The sequence below is a fragment of the Drosophila bipectinata genome, chromosome 3R (assembly GCF_030179905.1).
Source record: "Drosophila bipectinata strain 14024-0381.07 chromosome 3R, DbipHiC1v2, whole genome shotgun sequence".
NCBI lineage: Eukaryota > Metazoa > Arthropoda > Insecta > Diptera > Drosophilidae > Drosophila > Drosophila bipectinata.
This window is the reverse complement of record NC_091739.1, coordinates 28412468-28427415: the sequence shown is the minus strand read 5'-3', so window position 1 is coordinate 28427415 and position 14948 is coordinate 28412468. Positions and strand designations below refer to the sequence as shown.

The 14948-nt window shown below is 42.6% G+C and overlaps 4 protein-coding genes across 7 annotated transcripts in view; 1 reads left to right on the top strand and 3 right to left on the bottom strand.

Moving 5' to 3' along the window:
* Positions 1 to 913, bottom strand: part of LOC108119834 (IDLSRF-like peptide) — a 40634-nt gene extending 39721 nt beyond the window's left edge. The window contains exon 1 of the mRNA XM_017233229.3: positions 846 to 913. The gene's annotated coding sequence lies outside the window, so the exon portion shown is untranslated. The remainder of the gene's footprint in view (positions 1 to 845) is intronic.
* A 1525-nt stretch (positions 914 to 2438) lies between these two features.
* Positions 2439 to 4239, bottom strand: LOC108119756 (putative serine protease K12H4.7). The gene is made up of 7 exons (XM_017233094.2): positions 4030 to 4239; positions 3790 to 3971; positions 3488 to 3729; positions 3199 to 3430; positions 2966 to 3144; positions 2600 to 2911; positions 2439 to 2542 (listed from the first exon to the last, which is right to left on the bottom strand). Exons 1-7 carry the CDS (start codon positions 4237 to 4239, stop codon positions 2439 to 2441), a joined length of 1461 nt encoding a protein of 486 aa, XP_017088583.2.
* A 3409-nt stretch (positions 4240 to 7648) lies between these two features.
* Hat1 (histone acetyltransferase 1) lies at positions 7649 to 9365 on the top strand. Its single transcript, XM_017233275.3, has 3 exons — positions 7649 to 7960; positions 8021 to 8522; positions 8588 to 9365. Exons 1-3 carry the CDS (start codon positions 7894 to 7896, stop codon positions 9231 to 9233), a joined length of 1215 nt encoding a protein of 404 aa, XP_017088764.2. The 5' UTR covers positions 7649 to 7893; the 3' UTR covers positions 9234 to 9365.
* Positions 9366 to 9481: 116 nt separating this feature from the next.
* On the bottom strand, positions 9482 to 14801 carry kat-60L1 (katanin p60-like 1). Of its 4 annotated transcripts, none has more exons than XM_017233273.3 (5): positions 14570 to 14801; positions 11207 to 11484; positions 10529 to 11157; positions 9984 to 10458; positions 9482 to 9916 (listed from the first exon to the last, which is right to left on the bottom strand). In XM_017233273.3, the coding sequence occupies exons 1-5, from the start codon at positions 14689 to 14691 to the stop codon at positions 9591 to 9593; spliced, it is 1830 nt and encodes a 609-aa protein (XP_017088762.2). In that variant the 5' UTR covers positions 14692 to 14801; the 3' UTR covers positions 9482 to 9590. The 4 variants fall into 4 exon arrangements, with proteins under 4 accessions (XP_017088762.2, XP_017088763.2, XP_017088760.2 ...); XM_017233274.3 differs by having other exon boundaries at positions 10529 to 11145; XM_017233271.3 differs by lacking the exon at positions 14570 to 14801 and adding an exon at positions 12946 to 13393.
* Positions 14802 to 14948: the final 147 nt, after the last annotated feature.

The window sequence follows — 14948 nt, the reverse complement described above, 5'->3', positions numbered from 1 at the left end:
AGCAGAGCCACATAAATATATTTCTTTGGGCACCTTGGCCTAAACTGAAACACCAAAAAGCGGGAGCCAAATCACAAACAAACATTAATTTGCATAATTTACTGTACAGTCTGCGAGGGTGGACACCCAAACAAAAAAGAAGTGCCAGCATTTTGGCAGCCAGTATTTTTGAACCATTTCCTTTCTTTTGAGTTTTTTTGTGCAGACCAGCCTTTGTGCTGGTTTGGGGCTCTTAATGCATAATTTAACAGCAGCCCGAGAAGCCAGAGGGAAATAAAAGGAAGAGCGGCGGGGCCAGGCCAAGGAAGCCAAGGAACAATCAACAACTGCGTGTTGTTATTCAAAGCACACGCACACTGGCTCACCCGCACGCACACACGGCGTATACGCAACGTGAATCATGGGAGCGGGACAAGACTAACGAGGCCTAGGCCTTAAAAAAGAAACACAAACACCAAAAAAAAAAATAACAAGAGTGCTGCCAGGATGGGACGCAAGTATAAGGTAAAGGTAATGAGGAGCCACAGCAACAGAGCGGAGCCGTAAAGAAGCAATTTTCCACACACACAGATTTTTCTTTTCAGCTCAAATTTCGTGTGAATTTTGCGCCTTGGGTTTTTTCTTCCACCACAAGAGTTTTCTTTTCATTCTTTATTATTTCTTTTTTTTACACAGTTCTCATTTAACAGTTTAATAGCACTCGCACACGCGCCAGTTGGAAATCCTTTTTTTTATCACTAATACAAGTATTTCATATTTTTTGCCTATTTTGGCAATATTCTTATTTGCTTAAATATTTTCCAGAGCCTATGGTGTAATGGTAAGGATATTTGGTGTTACAGTACGTTTGAGTACGAGCCAACAACTCGAACAACTATTTACAACTCCGCTTGAGTGTAAGTTTCAAACTCGACTGAAGCGTTGAGCGCTTTGGGTCCGACTTTTAAGGCCTCCAACTTTGGCTCAAATTGAGCTTATTCGCCGCCTACGCACGAGTCCTGCTGCGAGTGAGTTTTCCGGTGAGCGAAAAGCCCTGCCCCTACCTTGGTTTCCCTTCTGCGGTTGAGTTTTTCCCCTGCTCTCTGGCCCTTTGCCGTTGATCTCTCAATGTCACTCGTAGAGGACTCGAGCAGGTGCTCTTGGTCATATTTCAATGGCTCTGGTGTGATGGGTTTTTGGATACTCAGGGCCGGATTGAAAGATACTTGGGGGAATTTTAGTTGTTATCCCATTAAAGTCCTTGAAGATGAAACTGAAAATAAAAGGTTTAGGCACCTTACCAAAAGATTGTAAAGAATAGATTAGCAATCCTCACGAATGAAATATTTCCGAAAAAATTACATTAGGTGTGATACCTATATTTTATTTATAATTTTTCTAAAAATATTTTATGCATTGTCATACATCCTGGTACCCCTAGGCAGCTCGATAATCCTTTCGCCACTTATGGCTACTCGTAATTTAGCCAATAAATGAAGCAACAAATAATAATTAGCGGCACAACGCACAGCATCGGTGGCTTAGCGGGTGAAACATGGCCCAAACCCAAAGAGAGATTGTTGAGCAACAGTCCAAGAAATGTAAATAACAAGTGGCGAGACAAAGAGAGAATGCCTGGATGAGAGAGTTCCAAAAGCCGGCCCGCCCCATTTCAGCTGCCCACGCAGTCGTCTTCCTACCTTCCCTCCCCCTAGGTCCTTTGTGAATGTATCCAATAGTTTCTGGTGCCAACCGGGCCTCAGTCCTGGGCGCCCACGCAGACTAGCAGGTGACGCTGATTCGACGAGGTCCGCCCGGCGTTGGCGTTGCACTCAAATGTCAAAAACGATGGACGAAAGCTTTTCCGGGGGAAGAAGGTGGAAAGATACTGGGTTTATGCTGCAAAATTTCCGAATTTAAAATTTTTGGAAATCTTAACTTGTTTTTTAAGTTTCCATTTAATTTATAGGAGCTGGTGATTGGCTTTTAAAAAGGACTGCTAAGCTCTCTTAAGTGTCAACCACCTCGACAAGCGCGTTTATGTTTTTTCTGGTAATCAAATATTGTAAAGTTTTTTTAACCTCTTGATGTGTTCTCTCTAACCCTTCTACAGATAAAATAGATAATCCTTTCCAATACGTAATTTCATCAAACACCTTTTGAACGACCTACGTAGGTGTCCACTCAATGGAGTCCTTAATCAACCAATCAAGCCAAGACAAACAAACTCAAGAAAATGCACAGGCCAAAGTAGAAGTGCAATTTCCTAATCAACAAGAGAATTGTTTACCCAACCAGACGGACCTGACATATCACTTAGTGTCCGAGCATCACTCAATTTATCTCTGTTTGCCGAAGGACAAAGGACAAAGTAGACACTGGTACTACGACATTTTCAAATGGGCTCGCCCAACGCATTTGTTTATTTAATAATTCATTCGTGGGGATCCGGTGAAGATTCATACATGACGTCGCAAAAAGGACATCACACGCAACTTCGCAAGATTCATCTGAACGCTGTCCGTTATCCGGATGCTGGCCAAATCCTCAACATGAGAGTAGCCTGTGGCACGTGGCACAAAACTAAGCGGAGTCTCTCAATCATTTGCCAAGGACTTACCCGTCAGGACGACGGCCTGGCCGCCTGTTTGCTGGCCCAGAGCACGCCACGGATCCAGCTGGCCATGCGTGAAGATTACTTGTGCATAACGCTCGCTATGATTGAAACCGAACCCACCAAATTCCAAATTCGTTTGCCGAATACCCCGGGCCAACTTCTGCGGAGTCTGTTCTGGTCCGAACACATCCTGGCAAAGTTTTTCGAAGTAGGACAGGGGTACCTGATTGGCAAACGCGGCCGATAGTGATGATTTGGATTGGGTGGTTGTATACCAGCCAAATTCATTGCAAGTTTGATAGAACCAGGCTCGAGCTTTTAAAGGATTTACAGAAAACTTTGAAAATTATTACATATATTACAACTCACTGCCAGAGCCATGATCTTCCTCTTCGCTAAACAATTGGAGCATTGCGGAGTAGCCAAAATCCTGGCACGCTGTGGATCGCCTACCCTCGGAATATAATAGCTCCAAAAACTTCAGAAAGGCCACCTCGTCACTGGAGTCCAACGACATTAGACTCTCGCACAAACGGGGAATATAAGCTCTGAAAATGTAAAAATTCTTGAAGCGTAAATATTTTGTATATGAAGTAACCCACCTATAACTTTGCACTATCAAGGCAAAATAATTTCCCAAGCCGTTAAAAAAAGCTGCCCTGTTCAGTGGGTTTTCAGGATCATAATCCTTACAGCCATTGAATTTACTCAGCAAAGTTTGAATTTTGTTTTCATTAAACAATTTTACCAAATATTCAAAGCCCCTCGTAATTCGGTGGGAACAATTCTGACCATAGCTAAGCTGCACGGAGCTGCCCACCGCATCCATGTATTCTAAACAAAAACCAGAAATAAATATTGAAAGCCATATAAAACCAAACCAAAATGTACCATAAAAATCCGCTTTGGCCAGGAGGGGAGCACTTGAAGCCCAACTAGCAGCTATTAAATCCGGATACTTTTGGGTCATCCAGGTCACCATGCTTCCAGAATAAGAGCCGCCGACCAAAATCACTTTGGAGTCTTGTAGTTCCGAATTTACCGACTTTTGATGGCGTATAAAGAATGCCAAATCAGCCAAGGATTGCTGTAGATTGAGTTGCTTAAGCTGAGCCACTTTCAGACTTTTATTTCTAAGTGGAATAAAATTTAAAGTTTTTAAAATTAAAAACTTTTAGCTTTTTTTTGCCTACCCATGAGGCAAACTCAGGCCATAGTAGCGATGTTCTGTGTAGAAAAGCATTCCGGCGTTTTCCACAGCCATATCGTGGGTCAAGCCTGTGCTCATTAATCCTGGACTGATGGTCCACTCGCCGCCCACAAAAATGTAAATGGGTCCATGGGGATTGTGGTACTTTGCGTTCTGATAATATCGCTACAAATTCAATATTAATCATCATATGCAAATTTTAATTAATTATTCAATATCCTACCATTTTCCAAGTTCCATTATTGTTCTCATCGAAGTGATCAACCTTTTGGTCCAACCAAAGTTCCTCAACCGAGGCCACTTCGTTTTTTGTGTAGGGTCCTGAGAAGGGCTCTTGGATAAGTAAGTCCAAATCTCGCTTATAGGGATTATAGATTGCCAAAATGGATGACAGCGACACTATTAATGGCAGAGTAGCACAGAGCCACTTCATTTTGAGTTGGCAGATTGGAATTAAATGAATTGCGATAGACGAGCCATGTTTTAATACTTTTCGCTACCCGTATATTTTTCTTTCATCCATAATCATTATGAATATTTATCCAAAAGTTATGCTAAAAGTGAGTGCAGTGGAGCAAGGCCAATGCAGATTAATGGGACACAAAATAAAAGAAAACTCCAACACAACATCAGAACAGAAAATTTTTCTAAACTATCTTTAAACCATTTCACTTTATTGTGCTTTTCAGATTTTATTTACCTGTTAAATCCGATTTCCTTTTATGTCCCCCAAGTCACGCGGACATAAATATTTTACTATTTTTCCAATTCTTAAGCTTCACCTAGACGGGCTTGAAAAATTTACCAAGTTTATTCGAGTCTAAGCCACATAAGGCTATCATATCGTATACGAAATGTCACTGCAGAAAAACAAACAAACGGACACCCACACAAATAGTCCCACGCGGATAGAAATTGCAGGAGCTTAGGAAAATATAGTTGCAACGTTGACACAAAAAAAGGAGCAGCCATTCCAACTAGCAACCGAAGAATGCACAACATGTGTAATTGGCATATTACTCATACGCCGCGTACCCAACGGAAGAGCTGCTCAGTGCGTCAGCGAGTTGTGCTGAAGGAACCCCGTCGTTTTCTTTACAATCAAAGCGAAAAGGAATCCGGAAGCAAAAGTCGAGCTAGGAGAACTTTTGCAACAATGTATCTTTAAAGAATATCTAAGTGTCTTCATGCACTTTTTAAACCACAAAACAAAAGAATAATACTTGCATTAAAACTAAAATTATTCCTTAATCTTACTAGGCCCCATAGGTTCTAATTAATTTTGGACACTCCCATATACAAGATTGCCCAGCAATCAATGTAGCTGGAGGGTAACAGGATACATCAGCAGAATGGAATATCCACTTTTGTGCGGGTCGCTGAGGGCGCTTAACGGCAATGGGGTGCTATGAAAAGTTATTATTATGGAGGCTCGTTGTCGCCGTGAAGTTGCCTGTTTTTCTTCTTATACTGCTTCCAGGCAGAAATTGCAAATTGCTTAAATGGAGGAATTGATGCTGAGCCGCTGATCCGCCTCTTTACTGTTGCAGCAACTCGAAAAGCTGATACGGTGTCACGGAAAAGGATTGTTAAGGTTAACCATGAAACCAATCCGTGGCGCCGGGTGCGTTCCAAAAATGGACTCGCAAAAATCATCAGCATATAAATAACATTTTTATGTGCCTGGAAACAGTCCACATGTGCTCGAAAGCCACAATCCCCCCTTACCATCCCATCCCCCAAAAAGCAGGTTTGTTTTTTTATGAATATTTATAAAGAAAATAATATTTTGGTCGGTAAATGTATGAAAGAGAATTTTAAATTTCAACCCTTACGGTCTTTAATACTGTTTTTTGATGTAATTTGTTTATTAAGTTAAAAATAATACCATAAATGAAGGCTTGAATAATTTTCTTATAACCTCTAAATTTAAATTTTTTATGGAGTAAAATTATTTATATATTTATAAAGATCTTTTATATTTTTAATAATAGTAGTTTCTGTTCTTGGTGTTTTTGAAAGTAGAACTACAGTAAGGTAAAAATATTAGGTAACGTTATAACATATTAGTAGTATTACTAAATTTTAAATTTTTAATTATAACTATTTAGCTAAAAGTTTGATATGAAATAAGTAAACATTCAAATCGTACGCCGGTTTAGAGTTTCAGCCATGTTTCTGTGCAGCAATGTTTTAGCCAAAAACTTTTCTCATCTGAAAGGAGCTTTTGTGGACGAGCATGCGCATTTAAAAAGGGCTCAAACCGAGTGAGTTCAACTGCTACCCCTTAATGGGGCCTGAAGCTCTCTTTTTGGGCTCCAAAGTAACGTCCTTTATGAATGGCCTCCTGTTGCTCCTGAGACATAACAGGTGGCAAGGCTCCGAGAGATAGCTTTAAAGGAGCTGTTGATGTCTCCCCGAAATACAAAGCCAAAGATGGGACGACTTCGCCCCCGGAGCTCTTCGAGAGGTTGAGACTGAGTGTTAGCTTTCGAACACCTTGGCACTGTGACACACTAAAAAATGTCGAGGCGAATTTAAATTACTGCAACCCCAACGCGAGTGCAGAGTGTCTGGCTCAGGGCTGTTGCCTTGAATTTTGTTTATGGCTCTGATGTGGATTAGACTGGCTCCATGGCACTGGGGCTGACTTCTAGGAGCTGTATTAGTCACCTATTAACTTAAATTCCGTTTCCCAGAGCTTCAAATTAATGGAGTGTGTCTAAAATTAGCAATAAGTATCATGGAATTCGGAGGGGTTCCGGTTGAAATGAAAACTGTCCGTTAGAATGTATTTTTTACATAATTGACCACCTATAATGAAATTCATTTGAAAAAAGGCTGACCTTCTTAGATACGCCCTCATAATAGCCCCCCAATCTCTAAGGGTATACCTTTTAAAGTTCATTTGGCGCCATGTGGCAATCGATAATTAAGCAGAAAAGTTATCCTGCTTCCCGGGGGACTGGCTATCTGACAAACTTTGTTCGCTTTTCAAATTTAGAATTATAATTTAATAAGAGCTCCATCTGCTTTTCTTAAGGGAGGAACTGCGTAGCTGGCTGCTCCTCTGTGCTTGTTTAATTAGCTGTGGATTAATATTTTTCCACTTGGTCAGCGAGCTCTAATTGGATCGCTTTATTGTTATTTCAGGTGTATGAAAACGTTTAAACTAAAGTAGCATGATATAAGTGCATTAATTGGGTATTTATTATACCATTTTTTCCAAATGCTTGTAATGCATTGAAGGAATAATCTCTGACTCTATAAAATATATACATACATAATGCTGTTAATGCTGTTTGAATTATGCAGAGCCGAACAATAAATCAAAATTTCCTATTTCGTAGTTATATACAAAAAAAAAATCATCAAATTTAACATTTTGAAATAAATTTAAAAAAAATCATCTATGTTAATTTTCTGTGTCTGTATTTGTAAACTGAAAAAGATTTTTCCAAATTGATAAATTTATTTATGAAAGTGCTATTTTTAAGAATGAATTCCCAGATTTCCTCGCAAGTTTAGTTTGCCATGCGATTTTTAAACATTTACCTACGGCTCATTTTCGAAAAGAAAATCTCCATTATAACGAACAGTAAAACAACCATCACTGTCCGATATATCGATAGAAAGTTAACAATGGGACCAGTTAAATTTAAGCTAAATAGGGTATCGGCTCTTTTTTGGATGTTAAACCTTTGTTTTAGTTAAAAATATATACTTTTTTAATAGATATTTAAAATAAATAAATATATAGAAAAATAATAAATATTTAGAGAATTTAATGTAACCGATAGCTTATCGAATGGTGGCAGCTCTATTATGCCGTATCAATAAATTCGTTTTCCAGCACTTACGGTTTCGTCTTTGTTTAGCCGCGAAAATTTCGCTAAACCCCGACATTCAGAGAGTTTTTTTTTATGAAACTTGCCCATAAACTGTGTAATAAGTCACTAGTTTCATTAGATTTATAACATAAAGCTTTTCGACCAGGAAGGGGACGTTTTAACAACATAAAACTCTCACAGCTAGCACATTTGCGCGCCAAATTGAGACCTCTCTGTAGCTTAGAAGGAATTCCAAAATGGCCCAAATTCAGGAATATCAAGACTTGGTATTGGATGCCTTGGAAGTCGTCGACTTTAAGCTGAGTAAGTAGTGCCTAAAGGTATCCTTAGTACAGCCCTGCAATGATTGTATTATCGAAACAGTTCGGGACAAGGGAGATATAAACAACGATGCCTTGATTTTCCACCCCGCCATGGCCCATCAGATTTTCGGCGAATCTGAGACCATATTCGGTTACAAGGATTTGCACGTGCGAGTGCTTTATACAGCCGGACCTCTTCACATTTACCTTGGAATCACGTATGGACAACGAGTGAATGAGATATCTGGTGGAGAAATCAAGGCTGACGATGTTGTCAGCACTATTGCCCAGAGTCTGCCAGACGGATGCTATTTCATCAACCTCGACGAGTTCCTGAAGACGTTGGACAAAGCCGACAAGTTTCAGCCCTTCGGTGAAAAGGTTAATGAATATACTCGCCAATCGGACGACGGAAGCGAGCGTCTCTTTGAGATATACCAATGCGACTACAAAAACTCGTCATTCCTGAAGTTCTTTTCACGTCTGCAGACCTTTGTTTTGTGGTTCGTAGATGCAGCTTCGTACATCGACACCGATGACCCACAATGGTCCTTCTTTGTTTGGTAAATAAGCACAGACCTTTTTAGCATTTATATTGTCTTTTGCATATATTTTTTCTCTATTCAAGTTATGAGAAGTACAAGAATAACGACGGTCAGTGGCAGTACGCCACTGCGGGCTATACTACCGTTTACGAATACTACGCTTACCCCCAAAATAAGCGCCCAAGGATTAGCCAGATGCTGATATTGCCGCCCTTTCAAAAGCTGGGCCTTGCCACTAAGCTGGTTGAAACCATTTACAAGTTCTACCAGTCTCAGAAGAACGTGGTGGACATTACAGTTGAAGATCCGTCTGAAGATTTCCAGCGCCTTCGCAATTTTGTCGATGCTCGCTTTTGCAAGGACTTGAAATCTTTTTCACCCGATGTCATTTCAAAGGGCTTCACAAAAGAGATGATTCGGGAGGCACGCGAAACTTTTAAACTAAATCCCCGCCAGGTGCGGAAAGTTTACGAGCTATTGCGCCTTTACTATACTAACTTGAAGGATGAAAGGGAGTACAGGGCCTATCGGTTGGAGGTCAAGAAACGTCTGAACGCCGTATACTATAAGCAGCTAAAAGACCTCAAGAAAATGGAGCGCTACAAGATGGACACAGAGATGCTAAGGGCCCGCCTGCCCACCATGAAACAGCGAATGGATCAACTACAAGAGGAGTATACAGTCGTGGAACAAGATTATCAGAGCACCATTGCCAAACTGAAAGCCTAAGTTCCATCATTGGAGCCAAGGGGTGTTGAGTAATTTATTTCGTTTTCAGTTTTCTAAATATTTTGATTACAAAATACATTTTGTTTGCTGTAAGCCTAAAGTAGGATTCTTTCGAATAAATATTAAAAAGTACATTTGTGTATAGTGGATATATTGTATAAGATATTATAATTATCCGGTGCACACGTGATCGAGGGGCAATGCTGGGCGTGGGGCACTTGAGCAATTAAGCGTATATAAAAACAACATTTTAAGCTAACGAATACGATTTATACAGACTGAAAATTATTGCAATTGAGGCATGGAAGTACACATGGGATACATTTATCAAGGGTGCTGGGCCAGCAGCCCGTACAACTAGCAGGACCCATACTCCTCCATCCACTTCTCGAATCGGGCCACATCGTCGGCGGAGACAGACTTTTTGGTTCGCTGCCTGGCATCCTGGAAGTCCTGCAGCGTTATCGGCAAATCCACTTCCTCGCGCCGAATCTGCTTGATCTGATCAGGAGTGCGACCGGAGATGAGGCGTCGCATGGGCATCATGGAGGCATCGCGGCACACATTGCTTATGTCCGACCCGGAATATCCTTGCAGCTCGTCACCTATTAGTGAGGTGTTGAGGTTCGGCGACAAGCACACATCCTTTAGGCAGAGCTTAAGCAACGCTGAACGAGTTTCCTCTTCAAGTAGAAGTAGGATTCGAAATATTATTCTATTTATAATTATTTGTAATTATTTTATCCTTACCATTCGGAAGAGGAATGTAGATGCGCTTTTCAAAGCGTCTACGGAATGCCTCGTCAATATCCCAGGGATGATTAGTGGCCGCCAGCACCATAATCACTTTTTCCTCCTCCTTGGTGGCGTTCAGTCCGTCCATTTGAATGAGCAGCTCCGCCTTGAAGCGCCTGCTGGCCTCGTGCTCCGAGTCGCTGCCCCTGGAGGCACATAAGGCATCGATCTCATCGATAAAGATTGTGCTGGGTGCGTAGAAGCGGGCCATTTCGAAAAGCAGACGCACTAGTTTCTCGCTCTCACCCCGGTATTTGGAGGTTAATGTGGAGGAGGATACATTAAAGAACGTAGTGCCACATTCGGTTGCTACCGCCTTGGCCAGCATGGTTTTGCCAGTTCCTGGAGGACCCACCATAAGAACTCCGCGCCATGGTCGGCGGATTCCCTTGAAAAACTCCGGCATGATAACTGGAAGTACTACCGCTTCCTGTGAAATAAAATAATAAAATATATTATTTATAAGGTTTAGTTTAGTTAATCCTAAGTCCAAGACCAACCTGCAGTATGGTCTTAGCCTCATTTAGACCGGCCACATCAGTCCATTTGATGCACGGATGTCGCTGCAGTATATCCTTCTCGAGGGTGTCCACTAAATGACCCTCGTAGCCCAGGGGCGAGAAGTGCTTGACCTTGGTCTTTGGTGAGCACTTGGGTGTATTGTGATTGGTGGACAGGGACTGAGCATGCGAGTTATCCTCCAGCGATGTGGTGGCATCCTGATCATCCGAATTGGAGTTCTCATCCAGGGAGTTCTTCTTCACCGGCTTGTGTTTGAGCGTCAGTTGGGTATTGGTGCTGAGCTTTCTAGCCCTTAACCTTTCCACGGATCGGCTTTTTCTAACGGCAGCCGTCAATGCAGAGGCTCTTCCGGGCCTTCCGAGCCGCATAGCGCCCATACTATTGGCTGCCGTTGGTGCTCCAGACAAGCCCACATTCCCCGCACTGCCATGATGACTCTGGCTTAGGCTATTGTTCGTGTTGTTGCTAATGGAGGGCAGTGTGGGTTGCAGCTCGGGGTCTCGCCGTCTCAGCGAGGACACCCAGCGATTGTCCTGCTGCTGCGAGGGAAAAGGCATCTGAGCCGTCTGGTTGGGCCGTGGTTGAGGGGCCACTTCTGTGACGGAGACTGCTTTTTATTAGTAATCATGCCCCTCAATTTTTCCCCCTTACATTACCTTGAGTGGGCAGACGCTGCTTGCCACGCAAGGGGACACTTCCACCGATGCCCAATCCTCCGGGAGCATTCGGGCCCAGGTTGTTGATGGGTCGGTGAGGGCGCTCTGCTGTGGAGCTGTGTCCGCTCTCCGACGAGGGCTTTTTCACGCCATTGGCATTTCGCGGGGGACGACTGGTGGCCGTGATCTTGGTGAAGGCAAATGGCGAGAGGGAGTCCAGGATGAGGGAGTCCATCATCCGAGCCATGTGAGAAAGGCTAGTTGGAGGTGTGGATGAACTGCAAATAATAGTAAAGATTATTTATAGCTTAAATACATTTTGAAACAACAGCTTTAATAGTCTATATCCTAGTCTAGAATTTAAAGTCTAGACTAATGAACATCCGCCGGATATCCTTTTTAGTCTTCTATCTATAAACTTTTGGCCTGATGGCGCTTGCCATTCAACTTGGCCATGTCACAAAGGTCATTTGCTTTATCAGCCGTGGACAAGTACTTTGCGTGTCCTGGTGTATGCTATGTATATATCGGTTGGATTCCTCGTGTCTAGCCGTCTAATATTAGCTAGCCCTAGCGATAGTCCTTACTTCTTCCTTCCCGTTATCCCCTTCCCCCCGACGGACTATGCTCGGGAATTTCTAGGAAATAAAGAGTTCGTGGCGCCTCCCAAGGGGGCGGGTATTCATACAAAACTGCTGGTTGACGGCAGGTGGGTTCAATAACCCAGGTGGCTCCTGGCCAGGTTATTGACGTGCCGGCGACAATTGTTAACTGTTTTATTCGCATTTGAATAGTTTTTCTTTATTTTTTTGGCATTGCATGCGTCATTCGGGGGCATTAAAGCGTTTATAGGCATTCCAGCTACCAAACAACATTGTAAATCTCGATGCCGAGAAATATGCCGCCATATTTTTTACGCCAGGATAATTAAGTTGGCAGCAGCTTGGCTATAACTCCCGGCCCAGTTTCCCGGCTCCTGCCACATCCGCTTGGTGTTTATATTGTGTGCTGTACTCGTTCAAATTTGGGTTAATGTTTTCTATGTGCTCGCCCACGATTCCTGATTAGCCAAGCGACTAACTAGGCCAACAATAAGTTACCCAGCACCATGAAGCCTTTGATTGTCCAGCCTATTTGTCCTATATACTTCACAAGTATCAATGTGCCCTAATCTAGGCATTACATGCATTTTAATTGAGCCATTGATTGATTGGCAAAGTGTTACAAGGACTCTGGCTCGAGCTAGGAGTCGTACGGAGGCAGTCCTTGGACTATTAGTTATGATGTTCTCTTTAAAATTCGTGTCGCGAAGAGGTGTTTATGCTAATTCCTACTTGAGAAAGCCATTGGCACAGTAAAAACTACATTTTGCCCCATGCAAATTACAGCGAATGGCAATTATGACTGGCAGAAATATGCGATTCAAGGCAGGGGGCCATCAGGTTGTACTTCTTGGGAACACCTGCATCGTATACAAATCAGAAATAATTCTTGTTAGCTTCCTTTTTTTTGTTTAATAATGGGGCGATATTCAAGTAATTAAATAAGGAATAAAGACACTTAAAGTTCTTTAATGAAAAGATCGATACAAGCATATCCTGCACTATAATATATGATAAAGGACCTTTTAATTAATGTATGATATTCCAAATCTAAATGATTTTCATCCTAAACATTGTATTCTTTGAATTCCCAACCATTTCTAAGATTAACCCTTAAGATTAAGCTTTAACCCTTACCACTGATGCAGATCCCATAAAGAATGATATGGAGTATGTCTATAGGTGGAGACGAAGGGCACCGCCACTTCATATTCCACCTGGACATTCGGTGGCGACTGTGGCCGTATGGCCAGGGCATTTGTCCGCTCCAAGGCAGGATTCGAGCTGGTTAAGGATCGCTGACGCATGAAAGGATTTTGATGCTGGGATTGCACCTGCTGCTGGTTATACATTCCCGCATTGTTGTTGACCAACTGGGCCACACCGGCGGCCGGAGCCATCGATGTCTGGCCCATGCCAAACCAATTTTGGGCACTGGTGTTGAACATGGCGCCGTGCCCGTGTCAGGACGACAACAAAAAGACAGTCAGACACTTCCTTCACTAGGAATTTAAAAATCACACACGTAAAAGTTCGAACGGAAACTTGTTTTCCCTCCCCGGCGACAGTCTCCGCCTGGGCAGTTCGATTCGGGCACTTCACACAAGACTGGGAAACAAAAAAACCCTGACCCAAAGCGCGGTATCTACCGGACGGCTCAAGGGTTGCGGACCAACTGACTGACCACTCGACTGGACGACGCACAGACCACAACAAAGCAGAACCTTTGACTACGGCTCGTATACGACATACCGGGTAGTTTTCCTAACCCGTAGCTGTGAGCTGGTGTTGTTTGTGTGAATGCGAATTGAGGTTAAAGGAAGTTTCGCCCGGCGCTGCTTGGGGGCGGTTTCAATCATGGTTATTCCCATGGAGGGGGCACCATATCTTGAGAAAAATAAACCACAAACGATTTGATTGCTTGGCTTAAACATACCTTACTCGGTTTCAAATTATATCCATATCTTGCATCCTAACTTTTTTGAAAATATAATACCCAAGTTGTTTGTTGAAAAAGTTTAATTTTTAAAAAGAAATTAAGAGTAAAAAGCAGTACAACTATTTCTTAATTTATAATTAGCTCCACTTTTGAAAGAAATGAAAAATATAATAATGTTTTTAAGATATAAGGTATTACAAGATATCCCAGCTGTATTACACCAATCTTGAGTAGAGTATTGGGAAGCATATTCATGCTTCGTGTGGACCCGAGTTACATTCTAGGACTCGTGTTACCCAACTCTAGGTGGACTCTGGTCAATGCACGCTACAACCAGTAGTCGTGGACTCGAGTCGAAGATTCCATCGATTTCTGGGAAGGAAAGGCGCTACACACACTTATGTATGCCATGTTGTATTTATCCACTTGAATAGCAGTGGGTTTCTAATAATTTGCCGGCAATGTTATTTAATGGCGGGCTTGCATGCGGAGAAAGCCGGCTCTTAAGTTGGCCTGCAATCTCCTACCACCAGTCTTTTGAGACCAGGGATATTATGAGACCTGGAGGATATTGTCAACGATGTAATCCCTTGTGAGAACTGCGAAAACTCATAGGCAAACCACAAACGAAGGTCACATTGGGTGCGCAGATATCTAATATATCTGATTCACAAGGATGCGATACAGAAATCCGCTGCAGTCTAGATAAAAATCGATGCCGGAGCGACGACAGTCAAGGCTCGCTCAAGTGGCCCGGCACGCCTATAATTGTAGCTCCCCATCCCCCAGCCAGTTGCAACCCTACCCCGTTTTAGAACTCACCCCGCTGGAGTCATCATGGGCAGGTATGTGGCAGTAGAGTCCACGGTGCGTATGGTTGTGTTCCCTCGCAGGACAATCTTTTCGCGCGTGGTGCGCCTGTAGGTCGTCTCCTCGCCCCGCATCCTGTTCCTCGAGTTGTTTTCAATTTTCACGAAAATTTGGAATTTTCTAAATAAAATTTTTTGGATGTTTTTTCTTGTTTACTTTGGTCCGAAATGGTGTGTTCGAATTTTTTCCATCTGTTCTTCACACAGGCAACATCAAAATGGAGACTCTGAGGACTTTCGAGGGAGATGTATCGACGGAAAGGATGCTGCGAAAAAAGCTCTGGTGCTCTTAAGCTTTTTGCTCTCTTCGAGGTCCTTGCTCTCTCTTTCGG

What these genes read in the sequence shown, in the direction of transcription:
- LOC108119756 (XM_017233094.2), bottom strand. Translation starts at nt 4,239, where the DNA reads ATGAAGTGGCTCTGTGCTACTCTGCCATTAATAGTGTCGCTGTCATCC. An exon ending in GGCCAAAGCGGATTTTTATG is followed by an intron (nt 3,431 to 3,487) that starts GTACATTTTGGT and finishes GTTTTTGTTTAG; the next exon opens with AATACATGGATGCGGTGGGC. An exon ending in CCAGGCCGTCGTCCTGACGG is followed by an intron (nt 2,543 to 2,599) that starts GTAAGTCCTTGG and finishes CACGTGCCACAG; the next exon opens with GCTACTCTCATGTTGAGGAT.
- Hat1 (XM_017233275.3), top strand. Translation starts at nt 7,894, where the DNA reads ATGGCCCAAATTCAGGAATATCAAGACTTGGTATTGGATGCCTTGGAA. An exon ending in AGTCGTCGACTTTAAGCTGA is followed by an intron (nt 7,961 to 8,020) that starts GTAAGTAGTGCC and finishes TTATCGAAACAG; the next exon opens with TTCGGGACAAGGGAGATATA. An exon ending in CAATGGTCCTTCTTTGTTTG is followed by an intron (nt 8,523 to 8,587) that starts GTAAATAAGCAC and finishes TCTCTATTCAAG; the next exon opens with TTATGAGAAGTACAAGAATA.
- kat-60L1 (XM_017233271.3), bottom strand. Translation starts at nt 13,256, where the DNA reads ATGTTCAACACCAGTGCCCAAAATTGGTTTGGCATGGGCCAGACATCG. An exon ending in GCAGCGTCTGCCCACTCAAG is followed by an intron (nt 11,158 to 11,206) that starts GTAATGTAAGGG and finishes AATAAAAAGCAG; the next exon opens with TCTCCGTCACAGAAGTGGCC. An exon ending in AGGCTAAGACCATACTGCAG is followed by an intron (nt 10,459 to 10,528) that starts GTTGGTCTTGGA and finishes TTTATTTCACAG; the next exon opens with GAAGCGGTAGTACTTCCAGT.